Source organism: Lepidochelys kempii, chromosome 7, assembly GCF_965140265.1.
Source record: "Lepidochelys kempii isolate rLepKem1 chromosome 7, rLepKem1.hap2, whole genome shotgun sequence".
In the NCBI taxonomy this organism is placed as follows: domain Eukaryota; kingdom Metazoa; phylum Chordata; order Testudines; family Cheloniidae; genus Lepidochelys; species Lepidochelys kempii.
The window spans coordinates 4,422,499-4,447,768 of NC_133262.1; the positions used below are offsets into that span (position 1 = coordinate 4,422,499).

The following is a 25,270-nucleotide window of genomic DNA, read 5'->3' on the forward strand; positions in this document are numbered from 1 at the left end:
TGTGTTTTATTGCACCTAAAAATACTTGTGATACTTCACCACCCTTACTTCTGGAGCCTTGTTATGTAAAGTCCTCGATCATTGCTTAAAATCTGGCACTTCCAGATTAATCTCTTTTTTTTTTTAATGTAACGTTATTTTCTGAAGAGAAACAACGTACGATGGAAGATGGAGTTCACCAAATGATCCCAGCATTCATCTCATTTTCATTCATCATGCAAAGCAGAACTAAATGAAGGAGCGTTTCATAGCACGCCGGTAAGCGGTAATGCAGCTTCTTGACAGTGTGAGACTGATCTTCAGCTGGTGCAAATTGGTGTTGCTCCAGTGACTTTGATGTCTATCTACTCCAGGTGAGGATCTGGCCTCATTTCCATATTGGTAGTTGTTGCTATTGTAACAATACACTGAAGATGGGGTACCAATTAAATTGAAGTGAAGGGAAACGTGAAATGACATTGGAGCACTTTGGAGAGGCTTTGGAACAAAATGTTTGAGCGGTAAACTGAGGTTGAAATGAGAGGCTGAGGGTTTTTTTAATCTCTGCTACTTCTCTTCACTTGATCAGACTGTAAGAGGGAGTTTTATGGAGTAGTCTTCTGCCAATGTGGGAGAACTGCTGGGTAGTTCCACTCACTTCTGGAGGCTGGATTATGCAAATTTCATTCTCCAGGTTGTTTTCTTAGCAATAAGTAATACTGTACACAGACAGAGTTATAGGAAAGATCTTTACTGAGCGTGCATAAAGGCCAGAGTTACATTCTGAGAGGCCTATGTTTGTCTGGTATTTCTGAGCTTCATAAGTCCCACAAAACCAGATCCCTCCTGAAACCTGACCTGGGTTGTTTTGAATGGGATTTCTGTTTACTACTCCCTCTCTGTTCTTCTGCTTGATATTTAACAGTAGTTCTCTCTGGACTGGTAGGGATCCACTCCCTGAGACTAGGAGAATTTTATCTTTCCCATTAATTTGTTTTTCTGTGGAGTCTTTGGCACTCCAGAACTTCCATCTGTGTGTTCTTCCTTGCTATCTTTCCTGTGCTTATCCAGCCATGGGAGCATTCCCTGGGAGTCTGTGTGCCAAATTGGCTCTTAAGGACTAGGGGGCTGGTGCCTGGAAAGAGAATTTTGCATATTTCCATGCCATGAAGCCAATGGGAGAAGCTACCCAGTCATTTTCTCTGTAGTTCTCTCTGGAGGGCTACTCCATGAAAAGTCCTATTAATGGGTGAGGCAAAACTGGCCCTTTCCTTATCCCTGGAAGAACTAAAAGAGAGTATAAGGTATTTATCATCATCTTTGCTACGTTTGTGAGAGATTTAATAGCCCCAGAATTGTTCGTTTCTTAAGAGCTATGTGCTATTAGACTGAGGCATTATTTAGCAATTGGTGTCGTCTCAAGAGGGTAATTACTCAAAAGTATCTATTTGAAAATTCATCTACTGCTTGTTGTATAAATGTCTTCAGTGCGTGAGATACTTAAACATTAACAGGCCTCATGATGAAAGTTCCCATATTACAATATTTAACAGTATGGTGCGTTTCCATTAATAATATGCATGTTTAGACCCCAGCTCCTACATCATAAAGTGGCTCATGGGATTTTGCCACTCAACACCTATTAATGTCAACTCCGTTGAGTAAAGAGGAATTACTGTGTCATGTGTCCTGGTAAGTCTCAGAAACAATGTGCAAATATGCAGAAATAACTTGAAAATTAATTCGGCTCAAATTTTAAAAAAGCCAAAGCTTCCCCATCTCTATCGCAAGGGCGGACCAGTGGGGATGTGACAAAGGCTAATCATGCCACTACTTTCTCCAGCAGACTGATGGTCACAACAATGAATGGAGCAGCAGGGAGTGCTGTGTGAAGGCGGGTAGGGAGAGTCTTACCGCCTGATCCTTTACCCGTTTACACGAGTGAAGTCAGTAGAGTTGCACCAGTGTAGAACTGCTGTGAGATGAGGATGAGGCCCAGTGCTTTGTGGGGAAGGGAGAGAAGAAACGTGAGTGACCCCATCACAAAATGACAAGGGTCAAATTCCCCGCTTCTGGAAAAGCAGCAGAGGTTCCCTGTCCCCTTCACTGGGAATGATGATGAAGAATGGCCTGTTAGAATGGGTAGGGATTAGTGGGGTGAATGGCTGGTGTGGGGCAAATGAGGGGAATGCTCGGAGGTGTATCTGTGTTTGTGTCTCTTCTCCCCACCACCACTCTCTGTATACAGTTACATCTCTGCATGCGTCTAGGATTGAAGACTCTCCCAGGCTGGATTAAAGCAAGCTGGGGCCCGTGGCACATCGCGACATGGGGGCTCATTCCTTGTCGCCCCACACCATGTTGTGGCACTACCCACCACTTGGAGTATGATGACAACCCTCCCCTCCCATGGTGCCCCTTTCTCCCTGCCAAGGAGCAGTAGGGCTAGTCCCAGAGGATCTACCCAGTACTTTAACAGCTGGGTTGTATTTAGTTGGTTGCAGGCAAGGAATGCTGTGCTCTTCCCCTCTTGCCGCATACAGTCCTGTGCTTCAGAAGAGCGGGTGCCCCCTCCTCTCTACCTTCTCGGTTCTTGAATTAACACCCCTTTGAGAAGAATGGTGCAGTGCATCCCTATGAGCCCTATTCTTTCAGGCTCTCTGCAGACTCAGTCAGATGACATTGCTGCTGTTACTCAAGTCCCATTCTCCAGCTTTTCTCTGCAGCCATGAGAGCTAGAAACTTGTTTTTATGAAATGAACGCTGAGTTGATGGTGGAATCACATGACTCTAGGATATGGGGCCCAAAGTGCAGGTCTGTAGGCCCTATGCCTCAACCCACCATGCTGCCTCCTATTATTAGAGGGCTATCATTAGCTGTCTTCTCCTGATAGCCTTGCGGGGGGGGAGGGAGGGGGAAGTATGATGGGAAAGAGAAAAGATCAGAGACAACCAGGAAGGAAGGGAGAAGCTGAGAAGACACTGAAAATGTACGTTGTACCAGAGACAACAGCCCTTGTGACACACAGAAAAGCAGTGCTGCCTATAGACAAATCACCTTAGGAAGTGAGAAACAAGGCCTAAGCACCTGACCTAAATGAAGGGGAAAAATGGAGTATGACACTCGCTTTCAAAATTTGTCTCATATTTTGCCTCATTATTTTGCCATGGTTTGGGGTGAGGGAGAACACTGTCCCATCTTGCTGCATTTCTAAATGCTCCCTGTACAGGAACAGTATCCCAATGCGGGCTTCCACCAGACTGTAGAATAGTCTCCATAAGGAAGGAGTTGTTCATCTAAAACTGGACTGGCCAAAATCCCTCAGAGAGCAATTCTGCACTGTCAGAACAACGCCTAGATCCCCTAATTGGTCTGTAATTCCTATGATCTGAGGTTAAACCACCATTTCCCCCCTATTTTTAGTTAATTTCTTGTATAATGACATTTAACTTAAAACAAGCAAACACATATTTAAATAAGATGGATTGGCATAGTCTCCTTTCAGTATGTGAGTCACACACAATATGCATGTCACATTGCACCTTAACTTAAACCTACAACAGAAAGAAAACTAAGGCCAAGACTGTCTTTAATTCTGCCTTTAGGCCATAGTGGTTTCTAGACAGTCGGTGTTACGTACCATATAGTGTGTATAGCAATAGCTCGCCAGAAGGAGAAGATTATGGTCTGTATTTCTGGCTTAAAGTCAAAGTTTCAGAATTATGCCAGTAACATTATTTGCTTCAGTTTTGTGGTATGTGGTATGTTAATATAGTGGTATGTTAATATAGTGATATAAAAAAGTTAATAAATAAAAAAACCTATAACTTTTATATAAAATATATCATAAACCACACTCCAAAGGGAATTTGTGATTTGTAAGTTATTTGTATTTTGAACTTCAATGCCACGCTTTTAATATATTTCAGGCTTTTTGATCCCCAGCTTACTTTATATTCTGAAGGCATGCATTTGTTTGCTGTAACCTCAAGAGAAGATAAGCATGACATCTGGTTCACACCTGTGGTTTTAGGGATAAGAGTGTAGCTGCCAGGTGTCAGGTTTTCGACCAGAAAGTCCAGTTGAAAGGGAACCTGTACAGTGTCCGGTCAGATGTACTGATCGGTAGGGTTGCCAACTTTCTAATCACACAAAACCGAACACCCTAGCCCCACCCCTTCACCGAGGCCCTGCCCCCTGCTCACTACATTCCCCCTCCTTCGTTGGCTCACTCTCTGCCCCCCCCCCAACTCACTTTCACGGGGCTGGGGCAGAGGGTTGGGTTGGGGGAGGGGTGAGAGCTCTAAATGGAGCTGTGGGCTCTGGGGTGGGGCCAGAAATGAGGAGTTCAGGGTGCGGAGGGGGCTCCAGGCTGGGGCAGGAAGTTGGGGGTGGAGGGCTCGTACTGGGGGTGCGAGCTCTGAGCTGGGGCCAGAAATGAGGGGTTCAGGGTGCTGGAGGGGGCTCCGGGCTGGGGCAGGGGGCTGGGGTGTGGAGTGTGGGCTTTGGGCTGGGGGTGTGGGCTCTGAGGTGAGGCTGGTGTTGGGGTGAAGGAGGGGGCTCCAGGCTGGGGATTCAGAGTGTGGGAGGGGACTACGGATTGTGGCAGGCGGTTGGGGTGAGGGCTCTGGGGTGGGGCCAGGGATGAGGAGTTCAGGGTGTGGGTGGGGGCTCTCGGCTGGGGCATGGCGTTGGGTGCAGGGAGGGTGAGGGCTTTGGGCAGGAGATGTAGGCTCTGGGGTGCAGGAGGGGGCTCGGGTTTGGGGGGGGCTCAGGGCTCAGGCAGGGGCTTACCTCGGGTGGCTCCTGGTCAGCGGCGCATCAGGGCTAAGGCAGGCTGCCTGCCTGTCCTGGCTCTACGCTGCCCCCCGGAAGTGTCCAGCAGGTCCAGCTCCCAGGGTGGGACGGGGGGGCACAAGGCTCTGCAGCATGTGCTGCTCTCACCCACTGGCACCGCCCCCGTCCCCAGCTCCCATTGGCCAGTTCCCGGCCAATGGGAGTGCGGAGTCGGTGCTCGGGCAGCGTGCAAAGCCCTGTGGCCCCTCTGACTAGGAGCCAGACCTGCTGGCCGCTTCTGGGGTGCAGCGTGGTGCCCCAGGAGAGGTAGGGACTAGCCTGCCTTGGCCCTGCAGAACCGCCGACCGGAGCCGCCAGGGTCCCTTTCCGACTGGGTGTTACGGTCGAAAACTAGACACCTGGTCACCCTACTGACTGGACACCAAAAGTCCCGGGGAGGCACCGCATCGTCAACCTGCACCAGCCCCTGCTCAGCTGGGACCGCATCCTACCTGCATCTCATGGGCAGGCAGGCTTTGTTTCAGGGGCAAAAGTTCCCAGCCCAGCCCCAGAGCAGAGAGAGGCCAGCTGGTGGCGGGAGGGAGGTAGAGAGGATGGAGCAGCGAGCTACAGGGGAGGGGTGGAGAGGAGTGAGCAGGGGGCGGGGCCTCGGGAGTGGGGGCGGGGCCTCGGGAAGAGACGAGGCCCGGTGCGGGGCGGTTCCAGCACTCCTACTGTAGTGTCCAGTTTCCAGAAATTAGAAAGTTGGCAACCCTAGGCACAGACCCAGAGGCTGATCAAAACGGAAAGGGGAGAAGTGAGCGAGAAACACATGAAACAAAGCCAAATAAAATAAAATAAAAACCAGCGGCAGCTTTTAGGCTGAGCGTTATGGCTGAGTTCCTTTCAGCTGCCAAACCGCTGACTCTCCCCGTGGCCAAAGGAAACCCAGAAATACTCCCCTCCCCGCAAACGTTCCTTGAATTCCCCACTCTCCCTCCAATTAGCTTTGAATCCCCTGATTTGAAGGTGTGTGTTTGTGGCGATCCCCTATCCACAGACCGCACCAGAACCACCCCGTATAACAAGGAGAGCCAGTCCCCACAATGATGGTATTTCCCAGGGGGCAGCAGGCAGTCTGAGTAGCTAGGTTGCCATCTGGAGCTGCTTCTTGGTGGCCTCTGCTTCAGCCTCAGTTGTGTTGTCCTTGCACAGTGCGGAGACACTGGTTGCCCTGCCCCCCCAAACTGCTGGCTATTGTCCATGAGACTGAGGGGATACTCAGACCTCGGCATGATCCCCGAATCCTATCCGTCCAGGCTGGAAATGGAGGAGGGGCTCCCTGGCATTTGCAGTGGCACAGGTGAGATTTGGCCGAAACAGGTTACTCACGGGGGGGCTGCCATGCAGCAAAGCACTGAAGCGCGGGCTTTGCGTCCCTCTTGGAAGCAGTCTCCCTCTCATTCGTCTTCAAGTTTAAAGCAGAGCACAACGTGCTGAGGCTTTGCAAAAGAGGGATGGGGTTCGTGGCTTGTTGGAATTAAGCAAGTGCCCAAGAGCTGGGCTGAACTTGGGCCTGTAAAATGAAATTTGAACCGAACAGCTTACTTAACAGTGCTGTTCTCTTCGCCAGAAGCCTGACAACTCAGTGGATTTTTTCCTTTTCATTGAGCTCAGTGGGCACTATATTGAGTCTCAGAAAAACTGAAACTGTGAAGAGTGGTTATTATACTCAAATTCCATAGAATAAGGAACAATACACTTGAAAGAAGGAGATGGAGGGGCGGGGAACCTTAAAATATCCAGGCTTAAGCAGCAGTGTAGTCAAAGTGCTCAAAGGGACTCTTGGTGTGGCTGCCTGGGGATTTCTGCAGAAAGGGGCCAGTCTGTGGAGGGGGTGGGCAGGAGTTAGATTTGTGTTTTTATTTCACACTGTGGCAGAATAACTGTGACATTTTGCAGATGATTTTGGTACAGAGAGTCTGTGTTTGCAAGTGGATTTGCAGATGTGTTGACGGGCAGGTTTCAACATCTCTTGAGAAAATTGTGCAATTTCCAGAAGCTTTACATTTTCACACAGTTTTAGTATTCACTTGAATATTTTACCTTTCATGATCCTCTTTATGCAAGCAAAATGTTAAAGTGTAGTTCTTTTGATCTGATAGTGCTAATTTGGAAGTGGATGACACATGAGTTCAGAGAATGAGATGGAGACAAAACCTCCACCTCCTGATAGTTTCGTACTAATTTTTCCAGTTGTTGAAGGAGTACAATAATTCTCATTGTTGCAAGACAAGCAGTGTAATGTTGCATAGTAATATTGTATGTTAAATGTGTTGCAATAATATCCCTCTACAAAACCATGTTGTCTGTTCAGGGCCGGATTAACTCTCCTGTGGGCCTCGGGCTAAAACCATAGAATCATAGAATATCAGGGTTGGAAGGGACCTCAGTAGGTCATCTAGTCCAACCCCCTGCTCAAAGCAGGACCAATTCCCAGCTAAATCATCCCAGCCAGGGCTTTGTCAAGTCAGGCCTTAAAAACCTCTAAGGATGGAGATTCCACCACGTCCCTAGGTAACGCATTCCAGTGTTTCACCACCCTCCGAGTGAAAAAGTTTTTCCTAATATCCAACCTAACCCTCCCCCACTGCAACTTGAGACCATTACTCCTATTAGATTTTGTGGGGTCCCTGGGGGGTTTGGAGTGCAGGAGTGGGCTCAGGGCTGGGCAGGGGATTGGGGTGCAGCTCCATCTGAGGGGGTGGGGCCAGGGATGGGACAGGGGGTTGGGGTGCAGCAGGAGGTCTGGGGTCTGGGGTCTGGGAGGAAGTTTAGGTGCAGGAGGGGGCTCGGATAGGGGGTTGGGGTGCAGGTGGGATGTGGGGTCTGGGAGGGCGTTTGGGTGCAGGAGAGGGCTCTGGGCTGGGACACGGGGTTGGGGTGCAGGTGGGGTGCAGGGTCTGGGAGGGAGTTTGGGTGCAGGAGGGAGCGCTGGGCTGGGGTAGGGGGTTGGGGTGCAGGCTCTAGGCTCTGACTGGGAGGTGCTTATCTCGGGTGGCTCCTGGTCGGGGGCACAGCAGGGCTAAGGCAGGATCCCTGCCTGTCCTGGCTCCATGCTGCTCTGCTCCCCGAGGTGGCCAGCATGTCCAGCCCCTAGGTGGAGGGGCCAGGTCACTGTGTGCGGTGCATGCCGCCAGTTTCCCTGTCAATGGGAGCTGCAGAGCCGGCGCTGGGGATGTGCAGAGATTCTCTGAACGCCCTTCACCTAGGGGCCCCAAGGGCATGCTGGCGAGCTGGTGCTCATGGCTCCAGCCCATGCAGGGGGTGGGCCAGCAAGGCTTGGGGACCAGTGTCCGGCCCGTGGCACAGAGACTTGCCACGGGCCAGATGAAAAGAAGCAGCGGGCCACATCCAGCCTGTGGGGGTCCCCCTTAGCCTGAGGCCCTCGGCTGCAGCCCCTAACGCCCCTGCGTTAATCTGGCCCTGTGTCTGGTGCCACTAGAATGTCGCAGAGAAAACCTTTGTTTTCTACATTTTTGAAAGTGTTTGGTCACCAAGTCAGGTGATGAGACAGGAGCTGTGAATTTTGTGAGAAAACTAGGCACCAAATTCTTCTCTCCAGTTAAGGTGATACAAATCTGGATTAATTCAACTGTGGTCAATGGAGTTATTCTGACTTTACAGCAGTGTAACTGGGAGTAGAATTTGGCCCCATGAATCAGCCATTGTAGCTTGGATGGGAGTCAGATATGAACTGCACTATTGCTACCTGACACTGCACGGTTTGGCTCTTAGCCACTGGAACCTATCAACTACAAAATTCATTTTAATTTAAAGTGAGACTGCTATTGAACACAGGGGGTGAGTCACCAGAGCAATCCGCCTAGGAAGCTACACTGTTATTGCCTTTTAGCTTCCTCTGAATTCATCAGAGAACTGTGTAAAACTTTACAAACTTCTTAAGTTACAACTTAGAAACCAACTGCATGACGAGTTTACATTCTAAACAGCCAAAGGGTAACAGAATGGGATACGATGTACAAGAAGAAAATCAAGAACTGAGGCACAGAGAGGTTACATCGAAGATATTCCAAAGAGACTAGTGATTTGGGGTGCCTTGACTTAGGGCCTGCTTAGCGCCCGCAATAGGATAGCACCACCTCTGCTTCAAGTCTGTCCTTCCTCTCTCTCACCATGAATCCAAGAAAACACCAAAAGTTCACACAGAGAATTAAATTGCGTTTAGCACCGTTGCATGCTTTATTAGAGAAACTCTGCCTTTTGGATTACTGCGCTATCTTGGATAGAAATGGTTATTCAGTAAAATATGGGAGAGCGCACTTTAAATATGTCACAGAGCACTTGGAGTGAGTCACTCATTGCCGTACAGTTCACAGCTCAGCAAACAAAAATAATTCTGCTAGTATATTGCCTGGGTGAGTTCACATCCCCTCTGCGATACGAATGGCCTTCCTGCCCAGTGGAAAGCTAGTGAAAACCTACTTCATCTGCTGCATGGATCAGAGCCCAAAGATGCCACAAAACTACAAATATCTCAGAATTTGTTCTAAACCCTTCTGAATAGCATTAAATGGAATGAAAGAGCTCCCTTCCTAACCCTCCTCAAAATAACCCAGTAAACCATGCAAGATGCTCTGAATTCCATACCACAAGAAGAAGAAACTGCAGTAAGCCATGATCTCTCAGAGGAATCCCAGAGCTGGTGCATCTTAAAAAGCTAGAGTAAATGGTATTTGAAATTGTATTAATCAGACATGCTGAGAAAAGTGTGATCTTTTTCAATATGTTTTTTTTAAAGGTACAGTAGTTTTATAACGAGCACTTCAGTGTCTGTCTCCTGCTGAGAATAGGTTGGCAGTGTGACCAGGTGCATGGGATGGACCAAACTGAGAATGCTACACTCAGGGCAGACTGCAAGAATCAGGGCAGACAATCCCCCAAAACTGGTGGTTTATTCTATAATTAGATTCCCCAAGTCAGTAACAAAAGAGTTTCTTCAGTAGTACACTGGTTAACCAGAAGCCAAACATAGTTCTCTTGATGCATTCCAGCCCTAGGTTCCCATCCAGACAAACTGGTCTAATGTAGTGAGAGGTTACTGAAAACCCAATTCACCATATTTGAGGTTCTGCTGATCCCAAAGGAACAGACATTTACCCGCAGGTCAATATGTATCTCAGTTCTTACCCAAATAGCATGCTGTCAGCCAATCCTTAGTAAACTAACTAAAGATTTTATTAAGAAAAGAAAAGCGGAGAGTTATAGATCATAATAGATCTAATAGATCATATACATACATATGATTGCAAAGTCCTTATATCAGGTTTGTAGCAGTGATGTTCTAGACGGCTGGCTTGCAAAAGTCTCTCTGATAACTTCCAAAAGATGGGAAGGTCCTCAGTCCATGGTTCAAGATGCTCCTTTTAGTTGTAAATCCACAGTCCCGAGACTTGGAGCAGGAAAGAGGCGAAATGGAGATGTCTCAGGTGTCTGTATCCTCTGCCATGTGCATGGAAAGTAACTGTCCCAAACAATGCCCACAGCCCCTGTGTATGGCCCAAGGTGGAGTTCAGGGTCCCAAGAGCATACCACATGGCCCTGCATATTTTGCTGAATCACAGGGCGTGGCCATTGGCTCCTCGCTGTACAGGCACCAACTTTTGTTGGCGCCGGTGGGTGCCCGCCCCGACTCTGCCCCCTCCTTGCCCCTATTGGACCCCTCCCAAAACCCGCACCCGGCCCCACCTCTTCCCTGAGCATACTGCTCCTCCTCCTCCTCCTCCCTCCCAGCGCTTGCCATGCAGAACAGCTGTTTCATGGCGGGCAAGCGCTGGGAGGGAGGGAGGGGGGCGAAGCAGGACGCAGCAGCACACTCAGGGGAGGAGGCGGAGCAGAGCGGAGGCGGAGGTGAGCTGGGGCGGGGAGCTGCCGGTGGGTACAGAGCACCCACCAATTTTTCCCCGTGGATGCTCCAGCCCCGGAACACACAAGGAGTCGGCACTTATGCCTCGCTTTCTGAGGCATCCAGTGGAGAGGCCTACTGGACGGGCTGAGTTTCTTCAATGGCCCATTGTGAGTGTGGCGTGTCCTTAATGGGCCATCAACACATAGCTGGCTAGCCCTGATGTAAATCTCTCTGGGGGTGCCACCTAGGTACACAACACATGTTTGAGATAGATACCCAGCCAATATTCATAAACTTCAGATACAGGATTTAACCAGGATAATCATACTTCACAGATTGTAACTTTTCCGTTGACACCTTAGATAATATACATTTTATTACATGTAGTGCAATTGTGCAACAGTGGTAGCAATAGTGATATAAATGGTCATCTTCCTTTTCATAACAGCATCACAGGCAGATCCTAGCAGTCTTCCACCATCTTTGTTCCAGTAAAGTTTTAGACCCTTTCTTGATATTTAGGAATGCAAATGCATTCATCAAAGAGGAACCAAAGTACAGGAAGATTTGGCATTTCAGAACTTGGAGTTGCCATCTGGAATCCACAAAACACTTGCATCCCTTCGGTAAAATACTTTAGTTGAGGGTTGGCTTTCCTTCAGGGTATTCTTTCCTTATAAGAAGGACTTAATGTGATCCCAAATTCCAAGGTCAAGCTCTGGGAAAGTTATGGGGAAGATATGTGTAACAGCCACATATAACAGCAATTACATTTATAAAATTAGTCCATCCATTTTTGGTTCTCAGCCACTTCCTGAAGCGTCCTGTAAATTACTTGTTTCAGTTTGCACACTAGACACCAGCTAAGCACAGGCTCCAATTTTTCTGTTTTCCCGGCATCCAGTTTTATAAAGTAATGCTGCTGCTCTTGGGTTGTTTTGTCCATTAGACAAAAGTCAGAGAGTTGCCGCTGTGTGTTTATATGCACACTAGCTTTTCATAGTGGTCTGGAATCCTCTGCATTCAGATTCTAGTTCTGTAAAGTGGATAAGGGGCAGTACTCCAAACAACAGTCCATTTAAAACAACACCTCTCTTGCAAAGTCCAAACAATGAGCTTGATCCAAAGCCCATAGAAAGATGGCTGTTGATTGCAACCTGCTTTGGATCAGGCCCTAGGTACAAATGGGTATCATTCACATGCAAGCGTCTGGGCAAATTCTATGACAAAAGAGCTATACGTTGGTTAGGAATGGGTGTGTGTTTGTAACTTAATTCCGTGGCATTCCAGTGATATAATCAAGTACCTCTATTCTGTGCGTCCAAGGTACTTGTACACGGCCCATCACCATGGTATCTGAGCGCCTTACAATCTTTAATGCATTTATCCTCAAACACCATTGTGAGGCAGGGAAGTGCTGTGACTGCCACTGTACAGGTGGGTAACTGAGACAGAGAGAGGCTACATGACTTACCCAAGGTTACACAGATGTCTGTAGCAGAGCAGGGACTTGACCCCAAGTCTCCTGAATCCTAAACTAGTGCCCTGACCGCTGGACGATCCTTCCTTTCAACCTTGTGTCAGTATTCCCAACTTTGATCCTTCAAAAATCATGAGTCAGGCCCCAAAATCATGAGATTGGCTTAAAAATAATGAGCTTTTCAAAAAATAAATAATGTTTGGTTCTTTGTATTTGCCTTTTGCTTTCTGTGCCATAAGAATACACTCACTTCGTGTTACCTGGCTTTTCTCTTCAACCATAAGGGCTGGAAATGTATCTTTTTAAACAAAACTGGTGTTCTTTTGGAATCACATGACTCCAGGACCGAGGGCTTTAAGAAAAAAACACCAAATATAATGAGACTTGTGATTGAATTAGAGGAGTTGGTGTCACTGATTGTAATTTTACATCCTCCTCTTGGTTGTTATTTATTATTTGTATTACCGTAGTACCTAAGAGCCTTGTTTATGTACAGGGACCCCATTGTGATCGGTGCTGTACAGTTACCTGCTAGTGGCATGTAAATGACATTTTTTTGCACACTCACTCTGCCAAACTGTAAACTTACCATTCACGTGTCTCTAAAGAGAACCTGGTAAATATACAGCTAACAAGATAATATGACAAATCCAGTCATAGTTCAAGGAAATTAACTAGAAAAGAAGCAGAAAAAATCATAAACCCTAACCCTGTATGGCCCCTATTTAAAATATTTTTAACTTTGTTTACATGTACATGTTATAAGCATTTCCTGCATTTGGAAGAAATATAAGAAGTTTAAGATAAAACACGTGTAAAGGGGGGAAAGAGCAAAAATATGAAGTGCGGGTGGGGTAATAACCACAACACTATAATGCTGGGTTGTAGTGTGTTTTGAAATAGAAGATTTATTGCTGATTTCTTGTTGGTTTTGAATGATTTATAACATTTTACTTGTGGCAGAGTGTTGCAATCTATGTTGTCATAGAAATTCTATTGAATTTATTGTTCCATTTATCCAAAACGATTTTCCAGACTTCATTTCATGGTGAATCATATGGCTGTTACTCGGAGTACAAAGCAATTTCAAAAAAGTTTTATGTTATGGACAACATAAACACTGCAGCTATTACATTCATTTGTATCTCTATAATATGAACCTAATGCACAGTCCCTTAGCATCAAATTTGTCCACACCGTATAGCCACTCACCCTATGGAAATGAGAGTACCACTTCCTCATTTGGGACAGGGAGCCGGGTGTGGGAAATATTTATTGCTCAAAATACAAATCAAAATTCTGGCATGCCAGACTACTACTCTTTCTTCATTCCTGACTTAACCCTCAAGGTGCAGAGTGTGTGGGCCCTGAGCCAGCAAAGCATTTAACACATGAATCATCTCATTAATTTCTCTTTGACTCATTAATTGACTACCGGGACTTCAATGGGCCTGCTCATGCATTGAAGTGCTTGCTGGATTGGCATCAGAATTCTGAGCATCTTGTAGGATTGGGGTGAGAAGGGCACATAACAGTCATCTCGTGTGACTTCTTCCATAACATAGGTCAAATCACATCTCTTCTACAGTACTCATAGGCCAGTGGTCCCCAAACTTTTTATGTCACGCCCCTCCTTATGCTTAACATAATCTGTCCGTGTTCCTCCGGGGGCCGGGAGCTGGGCTGTGGTCGGGGCCTTGGCTGGGGGATAGGCTGGGGCCGGAGCAGGAGAGGAGCTGGGCGGCACTTCCTCACAGACCCTTGTGGGTAAAGTTGCCAACCCTCCAGGATTGCCCTGGAGTCTCCAGGAATTAAAAATTAACCTTTCATTAAAGATCATATCATGTGATGAAACCTCCAGGAATACATGCAACCAAAATTGGCAACCATACTTGTGGGAGATGGCCCGGGCCACAGCTGGAAGTAGGGCTGGGGCCGGAAGCGGGGAGCTGGACCACAGTCAGAGGAAGCTGGGGCCTTGGGGAAGCTGGGGCCTTGGCTGGAGGAGGGGCCAGAGCTGGAGCGGAACTGAGGGCAGAGTGGGGCAGGGTGGCTCTCCCTCTCTGCTCCCACGGGGGCTGGCCCGGGCCTCACTGCACCCCCCCCCTCCCACCTGTATGTTGGGTGTGCCCCACAGTTTAGTGCCATAGACAACGAATGGCTATTATCAAAAATGAACACAAAACCCCAGCAATATTTTATCCTAATTCCAAGATGTGCACATGCCAAAAATGAGCTACCATGTGATCTCATTGTTCTTGGTTACCCCTCTGACTCCCTACAGCTTGCAACTTTGCATCGTTTATCAGATTGCAAATGCTTCAGACGGAGCCTTTTTCTTTGTTCTGTAGTGTGTCTGAGCACTGTAAAATGCTGAGTGACCGTGGCAGTAATAGAGGCCTGCCCTTGCCTAAAACCTTATTGTTGAGTAAGGGGTTATGAAGAAGAAAGGTGTCTCCCAGTTCTTTTCTTTTCTTTTCTTTTCTTTTCTTTCAAAATTCTGTTTTAATACATCAAGCCCTTATAAAGGTATTGGGGAAAAAACCCCACATGGTCCTTCTCCCCTCAACCAAGCAGGTATAGCATATGCTACAAATCAGAAGTTTTACATATATTAAGAAGAGAAGTAAATCTAGGATTTACACTGTTGCAATCAAGATTCGAACATGGTCCTAGATAATTTATATGTCTAATCAAATAGATGACATCAGCCAGTTCCCTACAAATCTGTGCACATATTTAAAACAGAATAAATTAGCTGCATACAGGCTTTCAATAACAACAACAAAATCATGTATGATTCATAGTCTTAGCATACAATTTATTTTTGTGCCAGCCATTTTAAATCTAGCTGTAAAAGTGGTTGAGAATAATTCCTTCTTACAGTATGAGCAGTAAAAGGTAATACTTAAGGATGCATGTATTCAGTGATTAACTTCATTGTATAAAGCAAATATTTCAGACTTTTTATTTCAATGCACCATGCAAAGTTGCTGTCTACCTGCTATCCCTTTGAGTTCCATTCTTCTAAAAATATTCTGGGTCTCCAACGCAGTATGTAATGTGACAGGGTCGGGCCAGATGGCTACAGGAGAGTAATAGAAGGCAGATATATTAGCCCCAGGCTAAGTAGGTCCCTTTTCCCTGGGTAAGGTAATGGAGGGTTCCAGAACAGTCAGGAACCTTCTGGAGACAATTAAGACAGGCTGATTAGAACACCTGCAGTCAATCAAGAAGCTGCTATAATCAATTAAGGCAGGCTAATCAGGGCACCTGGGTTTTAAAAAGGAGCTCACTTCAGTTTGTGGTGCGCGTGTGGGGAGCTGGGAGCAAGAGGCACTAGGAGCTGAGGACGCATACTGTTGGAGGACTGAGGAGTACAAGCATTATCAGACACCAGGAGGAAGGTCCTATGGTGAGGATAAAGAAGGTGTTGGGAGGAGGCCATGGGGAAGTAGTCCAGGGAGTTGTAGCTGTCGCACAGCTGTTCCAGGAGGCACTCTAGACAGCTGCAGTCCACAGGGCCCTGGGCTGGAACCCAGAGTAGAGGGCGGGTCCGGGTTCCCCCCAAACCTCCCAACTCCTGGTCAGACGCAGGAGGAGTCGACCTGGACTGTGGGTTCAGAAAAACGGCCAAGGTGAGGGCTGCTGTGAAGCTCCAAGGCGAGCAAATCCGCCAATAAGCGCAAGACCCACCAAGGTAGAGGAGGAACTTTGTCACAGTAATAAACCCACATAACTGTTGCCTTTGCACCTAACTGGCTGAGTCACCAGAAAATTGGCTGGCCTACAAAAGCTTTTTATTCTTCCCCCGCTTTAAATTGCATGTTAGCCCTGTGTGTCCAGGGAAGGGAACGAGCAGAAAGCTAATTGCAATGATGCCGTCCACATGCTGGCATTCCTAATACCTTCGCATATTTTTTTATTCTACTTTTGTGACAGCACAATGAGCTGTTGTTGATTTTTAATCTAAGACTAATTTGTCCAGGGAGGTTGCACTGGGGCAATAGCTTTGGCAGCCTTGTTTAAAACTCTTAATTATTTTTTTAAAATACTTGGCACCTGGCCAAGTCTCATTGCTTGGGTTCCACAATCACTTTAAATTTTCTTGGACCCTTTGGGCTCCATTTAATACTCATCTTTGTTTTACTTTCGTCTGTGCTGCAAGAAGTTAACTGAGAGTGTCCGTACTATATGTAAACTCTTCTCCTCTGCAGCCCTCATCTGTGGCAATGGGGATGCCTATCTGTAGCTCTTCTGTCTTGAAAGCAGATCTAAAAGATACAATCCAAACAGAAATTAAAAACCACTCCTTATGCCATATTGAAAGACCAAGGGCAGAAGTCTCCAGGGTACACCAGACCTTATTTTAAAGGTGTAATTGGGTGAGTTGTACTTTGAGAGAGGTTTAGAATCAGCAGAAATTGATAAACAGACATTAAAAGTGCATTAAGAACTGTGTGTAAACATGTACCAGGAGGGCCTGTCCCGTGAAGAGCCTGGGGCCAGCAGCAGTCCTCTTCTGAGGGAGAACCCTGTTAAGAACAGGTTGGCCTTGGTAGTTTGGAATTGGTTGGGTGATTGGCTGATGTGCACCTGACTCGTATAAAGGCAGAAAGTGCCATCTGAGAGGGAAGCTGCAGGAAGTAGGTTGGCTTTTGTGGTAGGCCGTGGGGTAAAGGGACTGGGGAAGAGTTGCTAGGAACAGGGAGGATCTGGCAAGGAAGCTCTGGGTTAGATTGTTGGATTTATGTTGCACTGTGGGGAAGACTGTTGATGCCACTGATAAATGGTGCACTGAAGAAGCACCTGAGCAGATCCTGGGTATGGTACTAATTATTTTCTGGGCTGGGAAACAGGCTAGCAGCCTACAGAACATACCACATTTCATTGTGGTATGGACAAAAATATCTAGGGTTAATGTTACATGAGGGGTTTCACTCTAAGCCTGTTTTCATTCACTTGTAACTCAGGCTTGATTTCTCCTGCAAAATGAATCTTTCTGAGAAAGTCTGAGAAAAAACAATCCAGCCATTTCCAAGTACAGAGGGAGTGAAAAATATAAACTTTTCCCATTATAAGAAAATTTTTGCAACCAAAGCAGTTCTGGGGAGAAGACTGGCAAGGAAGTAACCCTCTGAGGGGAGACTTGCCTCTGTGTGTTCCAGTGAAGCTTTGCTTTGATTTGACTAAGTTAGCCACTGAAAATTTCATGCTGCTCGTGTATGGTGCAGTTTGCATGAGAAATGTTTGCAAGGCATGTAAAACATGCAGCTACGGAAACTTATGCTGCATGTGTGAGCCACATAGTGAAATGTTTTAAAGGTCCATTTAGGCCCCTGCTGACTTTGTAAGCAGTTAAGGAGTCATAAAAGGTTGGTGTAAACCTAGTATTTTGGGCGAGAAGCAGCACGGCTCTTCTTGCCTGAAGGACCTGTCACTGGGGAAGGCTTTTGGCTGTAAAGCTGTCAAGAAGGCTACATGGAACACGGCACTCTAGTGATGTCTAACCAAATAGTGTCAGATTGTGGAATTTATACTTATAAAGATTGTCAGATTCTTCCAAGTGTGAAGAGGTTCAGAGTCTGGGAGAATAAGCTGCTGCTTTTTATGTTTTTTACTCCCCACATCCCCCCCCCCCCCCCAGAATAAAGTAATAGCCGCCGTAGCATACAAAAACCTGCATTTGGGCTACCTACTGTAGCACTCAAAAGTCAGGGAATGTCACAATTAAGGTTACACAGGCAACCTTAACTCTGCTCCCTCATGCATATTCTAGTGCTCATATATGCCATTATAATAAGATACCATTTTTCTGCAACATTCAGTACACTTTTGTAGTATCTTGTAGTCATGGTCCATGTGTGCCAGACGGAGTCCATGAAAATCATTTATACCTAAAGGGCACAGCACATTGTACATATTAAGCATATAACAATGAGCAATAGTGAAAATTTACTGGCATATTTATGTCACCTATGTATGCAGTGAAGTTAGCTTTATAGCTAATTGTCTTTTCTCTGAATTGTAGTTAAGGAAGTCTGTGCTGCTGATAGAAAACGTTAGGTTAAAATGTCTATTAGTGAAGATCTGCCAGATTCCAGCTGGCAGGAGCAGCCAAAGTATGGACCTTCGGATGTTCAGAAAACGTCCTGCAGTTTTTGCTGGACTTCTCTACCCTGTGCTGTTTAGCTGTTTGCTTCAACCCTCCCATCGCCCAGTCTCTCTACCTCAGCTTCACTCCACACTTGTCCCCCTTCTCCCCTGCATTGGCTTCTTCACCCCAGCTCCCTACAATATCTTTTCTCCCTCCCCTTTGCTTTCCATTTAGCTGATCCCCTCCTAATGACCCCCGCCCTGGCCAAAAAAAATAAACTCATCATGGAATTAACCTGCCATTAGCTGCTATCTCTGTTTGTTCTGCTGGTGTGTTCTACCCCTTCCCCCACTCTGTGTCTGTCTTGTCTATTTTGATTGTAAGCTCTTTGGAGTAGGAACAGTCTACTACTGGGTTTGTACAGGGCCTAGCACAGTGAAGCTTTGGCTGGTCCTCAGATACCACTGTAATAAACATGTTTCATAATAATATTATACAAGACCATTCTGATAATGGAACACACATTAAGTATAAAAAAATGAAAATATGCTACACATGTATCTGAAGTTGCTGAAAAAAGTATATTGTATTATGGGAGGAAGTAGTCTGTGATCACATGATCAAACTGTGTCAGAATACCAGGTTTCACATGCAGTTTAACTGTGGAAATTTGAGTAATTAACCATGGCCGTGTTATCTTCCTCTTAACACTACTTCTGTGTGACGCATGCACATATAAATTATGGCATTCCTTGGAAGACTCTACTCCTAAATTCCTTCCAGCCATATGCTCATGTAGGCATGTTAGTGTGTGACAAATGAAAATACTTTTTCATACAGTACAGTTCCCCTTGATTTGACTGATACAGGTAAGAGCACCGCCCTCTGTGGAAAGACATCAGGGGAGCTCCATGAAAATGTTTCAACACGTGGTAATCAGGCAGGTATATACTGTTGATTAGACTCTGCAGTTGCAGTGCTGAGATGGAGGATCTCAACTCGACCATTTCACCAAAGTCATTTGCACTGTTATCCAAAAGTCTATTATAAAAGTTAATTTCCTTAAAATATTATGAGCAAAGATGGTCTATAATGATTTTGGCTTATAACTGAACTCACTGAACGATACTTTCCTTCATAAACTCAGATGAGGACCGTATATTAAAATTTTTTATGTGAGGAATACCCAATTGTAGTCTGTTTGTTTTAAGGGGAAGTAAAATGTAATTTACGATGTCTAGTGAGCTTCTGTCTGTAAAAGTTAAAATGAACCCTAAGCAATTCAACCTAAAATGAATTGTTTTTAATTTCAACATCAATGACTGGATGTTTCTCAGTCTGTTTGTTCAAGTCAAAAGCTGGCCAAGCCTGGAGGCACTACATTTGTAAGACACTGCCAGAATCTCTGAGCTCTGTAAATACACTGGTATATGAGGTCGGGCCCGGGGAGAGGAAATCACCTTCCGTCACTCCCAGGTTAGGGTATTTTCCAGTGGATTTTAACAATTGTTGTGAACCATTTGAAAAGTAGTTTTCTTTCTTCATTTCCACTGTTAGAGACTGAGCCTCATCTTGGCCTCTTCTTTTCTCCCCATGATAATGCTTCATTAGGTCTGCAGGTGTTGCTGTAGTTTCACACCTTTAGAACCAGTGTATGCTGCCAGAACCCTGGGAATCACTGAACATGTCTGGTAACTATCCCAGGAAGATAATTACGATTTATTTTTCACTCGAGGAGGCTAAATGTGCCTTTGACATGGCTGTAGTGGAAACCTGCCTGTTGAGGCAGCATGATGCACAGATACGCATGCCAAAGCGATGATAGGATTTGTTCCACAGCGTGATCTCAGAAGAGCACAAGCCGTCTCTCAGAACCATCAGAGAGCAGGGAAGGGCAGAAACGTTGTCAGAACCAGCATGTACGTTACCCGTGTTACCGTAGGCCCTTGGGATTAGGAACTGACAGAACTGTGCACTGTACAGATGCATAGTAAGAAACCGTGTCTGCTTTGAAGCGCTTACAATCTAAATAGCAAAGATGGGCAAAGGAAATGGTGAAGAGACTTGCCCAAGGTCACCCAGCAGGCCAGTGGCAGAGTTGGGAATAGAGCCTAGGTCTCTTGATTCCTCATCCAGTGCTCTTTCCGCTGGAACACACTAATCAATGTGGTGACGATAGTCAGTGTACATGAGTAGGTCTGAAGGCGCTGTTCAGTCATAATTCTTCCATATGCTGGAGCTCTTGAGGCAAAATTGGTTGATGTTTAACTGAAGTCAGGGAAAAGTATGGAACTAACTGACAGTCCTGATTATCAGAGGCTCACAAAAATGCATTGATACTGATACTCTTTTTTTATCTCATGAATTGCTTTAGAAATAAAAAAGTAACGCTCTACATTAAAATGCTGTTTTTAAAAAAAACCTTAAAGATTTTCAAGATAAACTTGTTTAGCAGCTGTAACAGAACTGTAGAAAAGCCTGTAATGAATAAAGAAATGTGAACATGCTGGCAGAAAACGGGTGTGCCACCTAAACAGGCTGGCTGCGCTGTTTATCCATTGGTTTGTTATTAAAATTCATTGCCTTGAATCTGGTCCCTGGTTACTGTCCTAGTAAAGCAGCCATGCTGTTAATCAAAATGCTAGTTAAAGAAATTCTGCTGTGTAATATTGTTTATCTTGGATTTGTAACATCTGATAGAAGGGCAGCATGTCGCCTCAGTTAAAAGTTACAGGAATAGACAATTTATTTGATTGTGTTAATTTTTACAGATGCAGATTTACTTCTACAATCCTGATGACTTTGACAGTTTTGGAGCAGCAATTTTAGAAAATCGGATAATAGGAGCCATGGCTGTGTTTTTTCAAGTAAGTTAAACGGTGGCTAAAGCGCTAAAACTAAAGAGGTCGCCAACTCTTTTTTATTCATTGAATTGTTTCTTATTTAATGGATGCATCTGTTTTCTCATTCACACCTGTCTAAATGAAAGATATTTCATATTGTCTGATGTGTGATTTAAAATGTAAATAAGTATATTTAGAAACATAATGAAAATTTTTGCATGAATTATTCTGATTTTATAGCTACTTGACTTGTGCACAGATTGGAGAGCACATTTATCATGGAACTTAATTCGCTGCTGAAGCATGTTGCTCAGGTTCTCAGAATGTTAACAGACTTATATAGAAGTGCTTCTGTTTGTAGAAAATTTTAAACTCAGACATAATTTGCCAGCAGATTAATCAATAACTTCAGTCAATTTTTCAGTAGTAGTCTCTTATTCTGAATTGCCACGGTAACAAGTTCTTGGGGAGACCACACTTCCAACTCTGTGAATTTATGCATTTCTTGTTTTAAAATGTATTTTCAAGATTATTAATGTTCATTTAGTTCATTCGTTGGTTCGGCACACTTGAGCCCTGCAGTCCTTTACAGAGACTGCTGCGTGTGATGGCTGGCAGGTCACGTCAAATTGAGATGGTGTTCAGCATCTTGGGCTTGTTTGTTTTTACATCAGAAGAGAGCTTTTACTTTTCTGACTGGCGGATAAATTGAGGAGAGGGTGTTGAAGCAACTTTACACCACTCAGCTGTCACAAACAGGGTAGTATCTAATGAACAATGTGAAACAACTAAAGATAAGAACAGCCATACTGGGTCAGACCAATGGTCTGTCCAGCCCAGTATCCTGTCTTCCAACACTGGCCAATGCCAGGTGCAGTTGTAACACCGACAGACCCTGGTCGTTGGCAGGCGGAATCGAACCTGGGACCTCTGGAGCTTAGTGTATGAGCCTCGACTGCATGAGCTAAAAGCAAACTGGCTCTTAGATGAGAATGTAGAGCAGACTCATTTCTCTTTCTCTCTCGCTTCCTCCCTCCCCCCATGGTCTCGGTGCCACTAGAGGGGACAGAACACCACACCCTGAAGGTGTGTGGGTTACTCAATGTTTCTTTTTCAGAAGAACAACAAAGCTCATGGTACACCCTGTTTCTCTAATGAGTTTCAGGGGCATTGCACACCTTTGGAAAAGTAGAGGGTTTGTCCTGAAGAGCAGGTTGAGCTTTTTATTACTTTTGTGACGCTGAATTAAAACCTATGATATGTGATTGCAAGAAGAGACGATTCTGTTCAATTGAAAGGAATATGGACACATGGGTATACGTGTGTTGTCTTCTTTGTTAGATGGGCAGACCTGACTTCGCTGCCCAAAGTAAATATGGCTTATCTTCTCCTTCCTTTGATTTTGACCACATTCCATGGAAAAGAGAAGGGGGCAGCTCCCCAGCTGGTATAAATTGTCATACTCCATTGGGTTGACTTCAGTGGAAATGTGCATGCAGAAAGAAGTGGGGAAGAGGAGTGGCAGGGTTGGAGCGGGGGGAGGGGTAGAGTGGGGGTTGGGCTTGGGAGTCTGCAGCAAAATTTTAAATCAAAATGGGGGTCCTCGGGCTACTAAAGCCACTCTAGAGTAGCCCTGATTAGGGAGAGCTGTGTCTAATTGGTGGAGCAGGGTGGATTGGTGTCTAATTGGTGGAGCCCCGGAGGCTCCTTTGCCCATTACCCAAGAAGTGGAAAAGGCACAGGAAGTGGTCAGGAAGAAAAACTTTTTTCAGATGTCTTTAAAAGTTCACTGTGATTATTTTTTGTATTCCTCCACTTGCAAAACCAGGTGCCTTAGTTACCGTGAGTTCCACTTTACAGGGCTCAGAGGGAGCCATAAAACCCACTAAAAATAATGTAAGGTAGTGCTTCAGTATTGTAAAACATCCTGATTTTAAGGTATCTTGAGCCCAGTTGAGTCTTGTGACTCCTTGGGGAAAGTAGGGAATCCACACTTTTCAGATTCCTAGCCCTGCAGGGCTTTAATGATGTGACATCTGTATGATGATGCAGCTGGGTTCCTGTGTCGCAGGAGCCACGAAATGTGATGAATGTTCTCCCATATCTCTAATCATTGCCAAAGAATGGGACTAAGCTAAATCTGAGGCATAGTGACCTGATGACAGGCCTGCCTTGTAGTTGCAAAGAATTTTTTCTTTCTCCTAATTTTTCTGCCTCCAAGTTTGAATTATAAACAGTTAAGTATTAATGATTCACTTTTTGGATCTGTTTGAAGACTACCTTTGGGTAGCTGTATGAAAGGATGACAAGTCACCTGTGCAAATGTCTAGCTATCTGGGCCCTAATCCTGCAAAGATTTAAAGTTGTGCGGAATTCGGCACACCTGGAGTAGCCCCATTGACTTCAATGTTAAGCATGACAGCTGCAATCTTGGCCAACACTAGGGGTTGAACAACTGGGGAGTCTCTAGAGCTGAAAGCATGTGTCTTGAGCTAAAGAGCCCTGGTACATAGCGTCAGCTGGACAAGACTTTTGTCCTCTATGGATCAGGGATGCATGACACATGGTGACCAGTGGGATACATAGGCACATGTGTAAGTCTTTGCAGGGCTGGAGGGTTAGGGGATAGGGAAATTATTACATATGGATCTTCTGTATTTCAGTGGTTCTGAATAGAAAGAAAAAGCTTCAGATGACCTTTGCAATTTGACTTAAGACAAAATAAATGTGTGTAAAATTGATATCCCCAAGGAGAGTAAATTGTTGTTAACCTTTGCAAACCATGATGCATATCTAAATATGAAAAGCCCCTGGCTCTCTGAAGGCTCCTTCTTTGCTCCAGTGGGCTTCTATTCTGGTTGTAATCTAGCTGCATATTGCATGCTGGGGCATATCACAGAGTGGGGGATAGTGAATCCTGACTTAGGCCAAAAAATAAGAAGAAAAGGTTTCCCTCTCTACCACTAGGTGCTGAATACTTCTCTTAACATCATTCTTTGGGGCATTATGCAAATAACCTTACTTATCCTGATGTTTTAAATAACTATATGCAAGTAGTCACCTTGAAGAATGGTTTTCTAACTTCCGCCCAGAAAATTCCGGGATGTCCCTGTCTGCTTTTTCTGTGATACTACTGGCCCTTCCAATATTAGACTCATAGTTTTCAATTCTTTAGATGCTTGGTTTTTTGTCTAGTAACAAAGCCTTCTCTCTCTTCACCATCTAGGAATGTGTTTCTAAGTGTTGGATTAATTATGGGACAAAGCTTGTTTTTTAAATACAAAAAGAAAATTAAATAGTGCCTATTTTGCTACATAAATATTATATCATGTAATGGATTTGCTAGGGTTTGCCATTAAATGAAGGCTTGAATTATTCCTAAGGTTTTAATGCAGTGTTAGACTGGATTTGTGTGTGTACCACACCAAATTTATGGTCTGGTAGGTGTTTTGTGCTTGACTGATATTCACAAATTCACAAGTTCCTTCTAAACTCAGATTCCGCAGTAAGTGAATATTATACTGAGCAATATAATTATTGGTGAAACATTAAATAATTAAGAACCCTTCTTTTCCTCCTTTTTAATAATTTAACTTAGACCATATAAGAATTTTCTTTATTGAATTCATTATGTTTCAAGGGCACTTTTCAAGTTTAGTACATTGGATCTGAACTTGACTAAATTGAAGCAATTACAACTTGGTTGTAATGAGTGCTGATGAAGTCTCTATTTTTCTCATTGCTTTCAGAGACTTTATCTCAAGCCTTACGATTATTATTATTATTATTTTAAATGTTGTCAGGGTAGTTGACCTCATGAATGAATAAAATTACAAGGTTAAGTCGAATGAGAAATTCTTGCAGGTGCAAGCAGCATGCATTCATAGGTGTTAATCTGACTTTGTTTTCGAGTGTGGTTATACTCCTGAAAAATGATTCTCTAAAAATAATACCATGGGGAGTTCCATGTTGATTGTTTCTCAAGGACTCCATATCAGATGTTCTCAGTTTGCAAATAAAGCAATGGGTTTTCTGCCAGCATGAGGCCTGTGTGCAATTTAAGTCTGACTTAAGTCCTGATCAGCCTTGATCAAATTTCACCCTGGCAGCTTTTTGGAGATGCACAAGGCAGGAAAGAATCCAGTTTACCCTCCCACAAATGAAT

The 25,270-nt window shown here is 45.0% G+C and overlaps 1 protein-coding gene across 6 annotated transcripts in view; it reads left to right on the top strand.

The window, feature by feature from the left end:
- PTPRG (protein tyrosine phosphatase receptor type G) overlaps positions 1-25,270 on the top strand; it is a 584,867-nt gene that overhangs the window by 382,081 nt on the left and 177,516 nt on the right. For all 6 annotated transcript variants that reach the window (XM_073350970.1, XM_073350965.1, XM_073350966.1 and 3 more), the window contains exon 5: positions 21,034-21,129. In XM_073350970.1, coding sequence (XP_073207071.1) covers positions 21,034-21,129 — 96 coding nt within the window. The remainder of the gene's footprint in view (positions 1-21,033; positions 21,130-25,270) is intronic.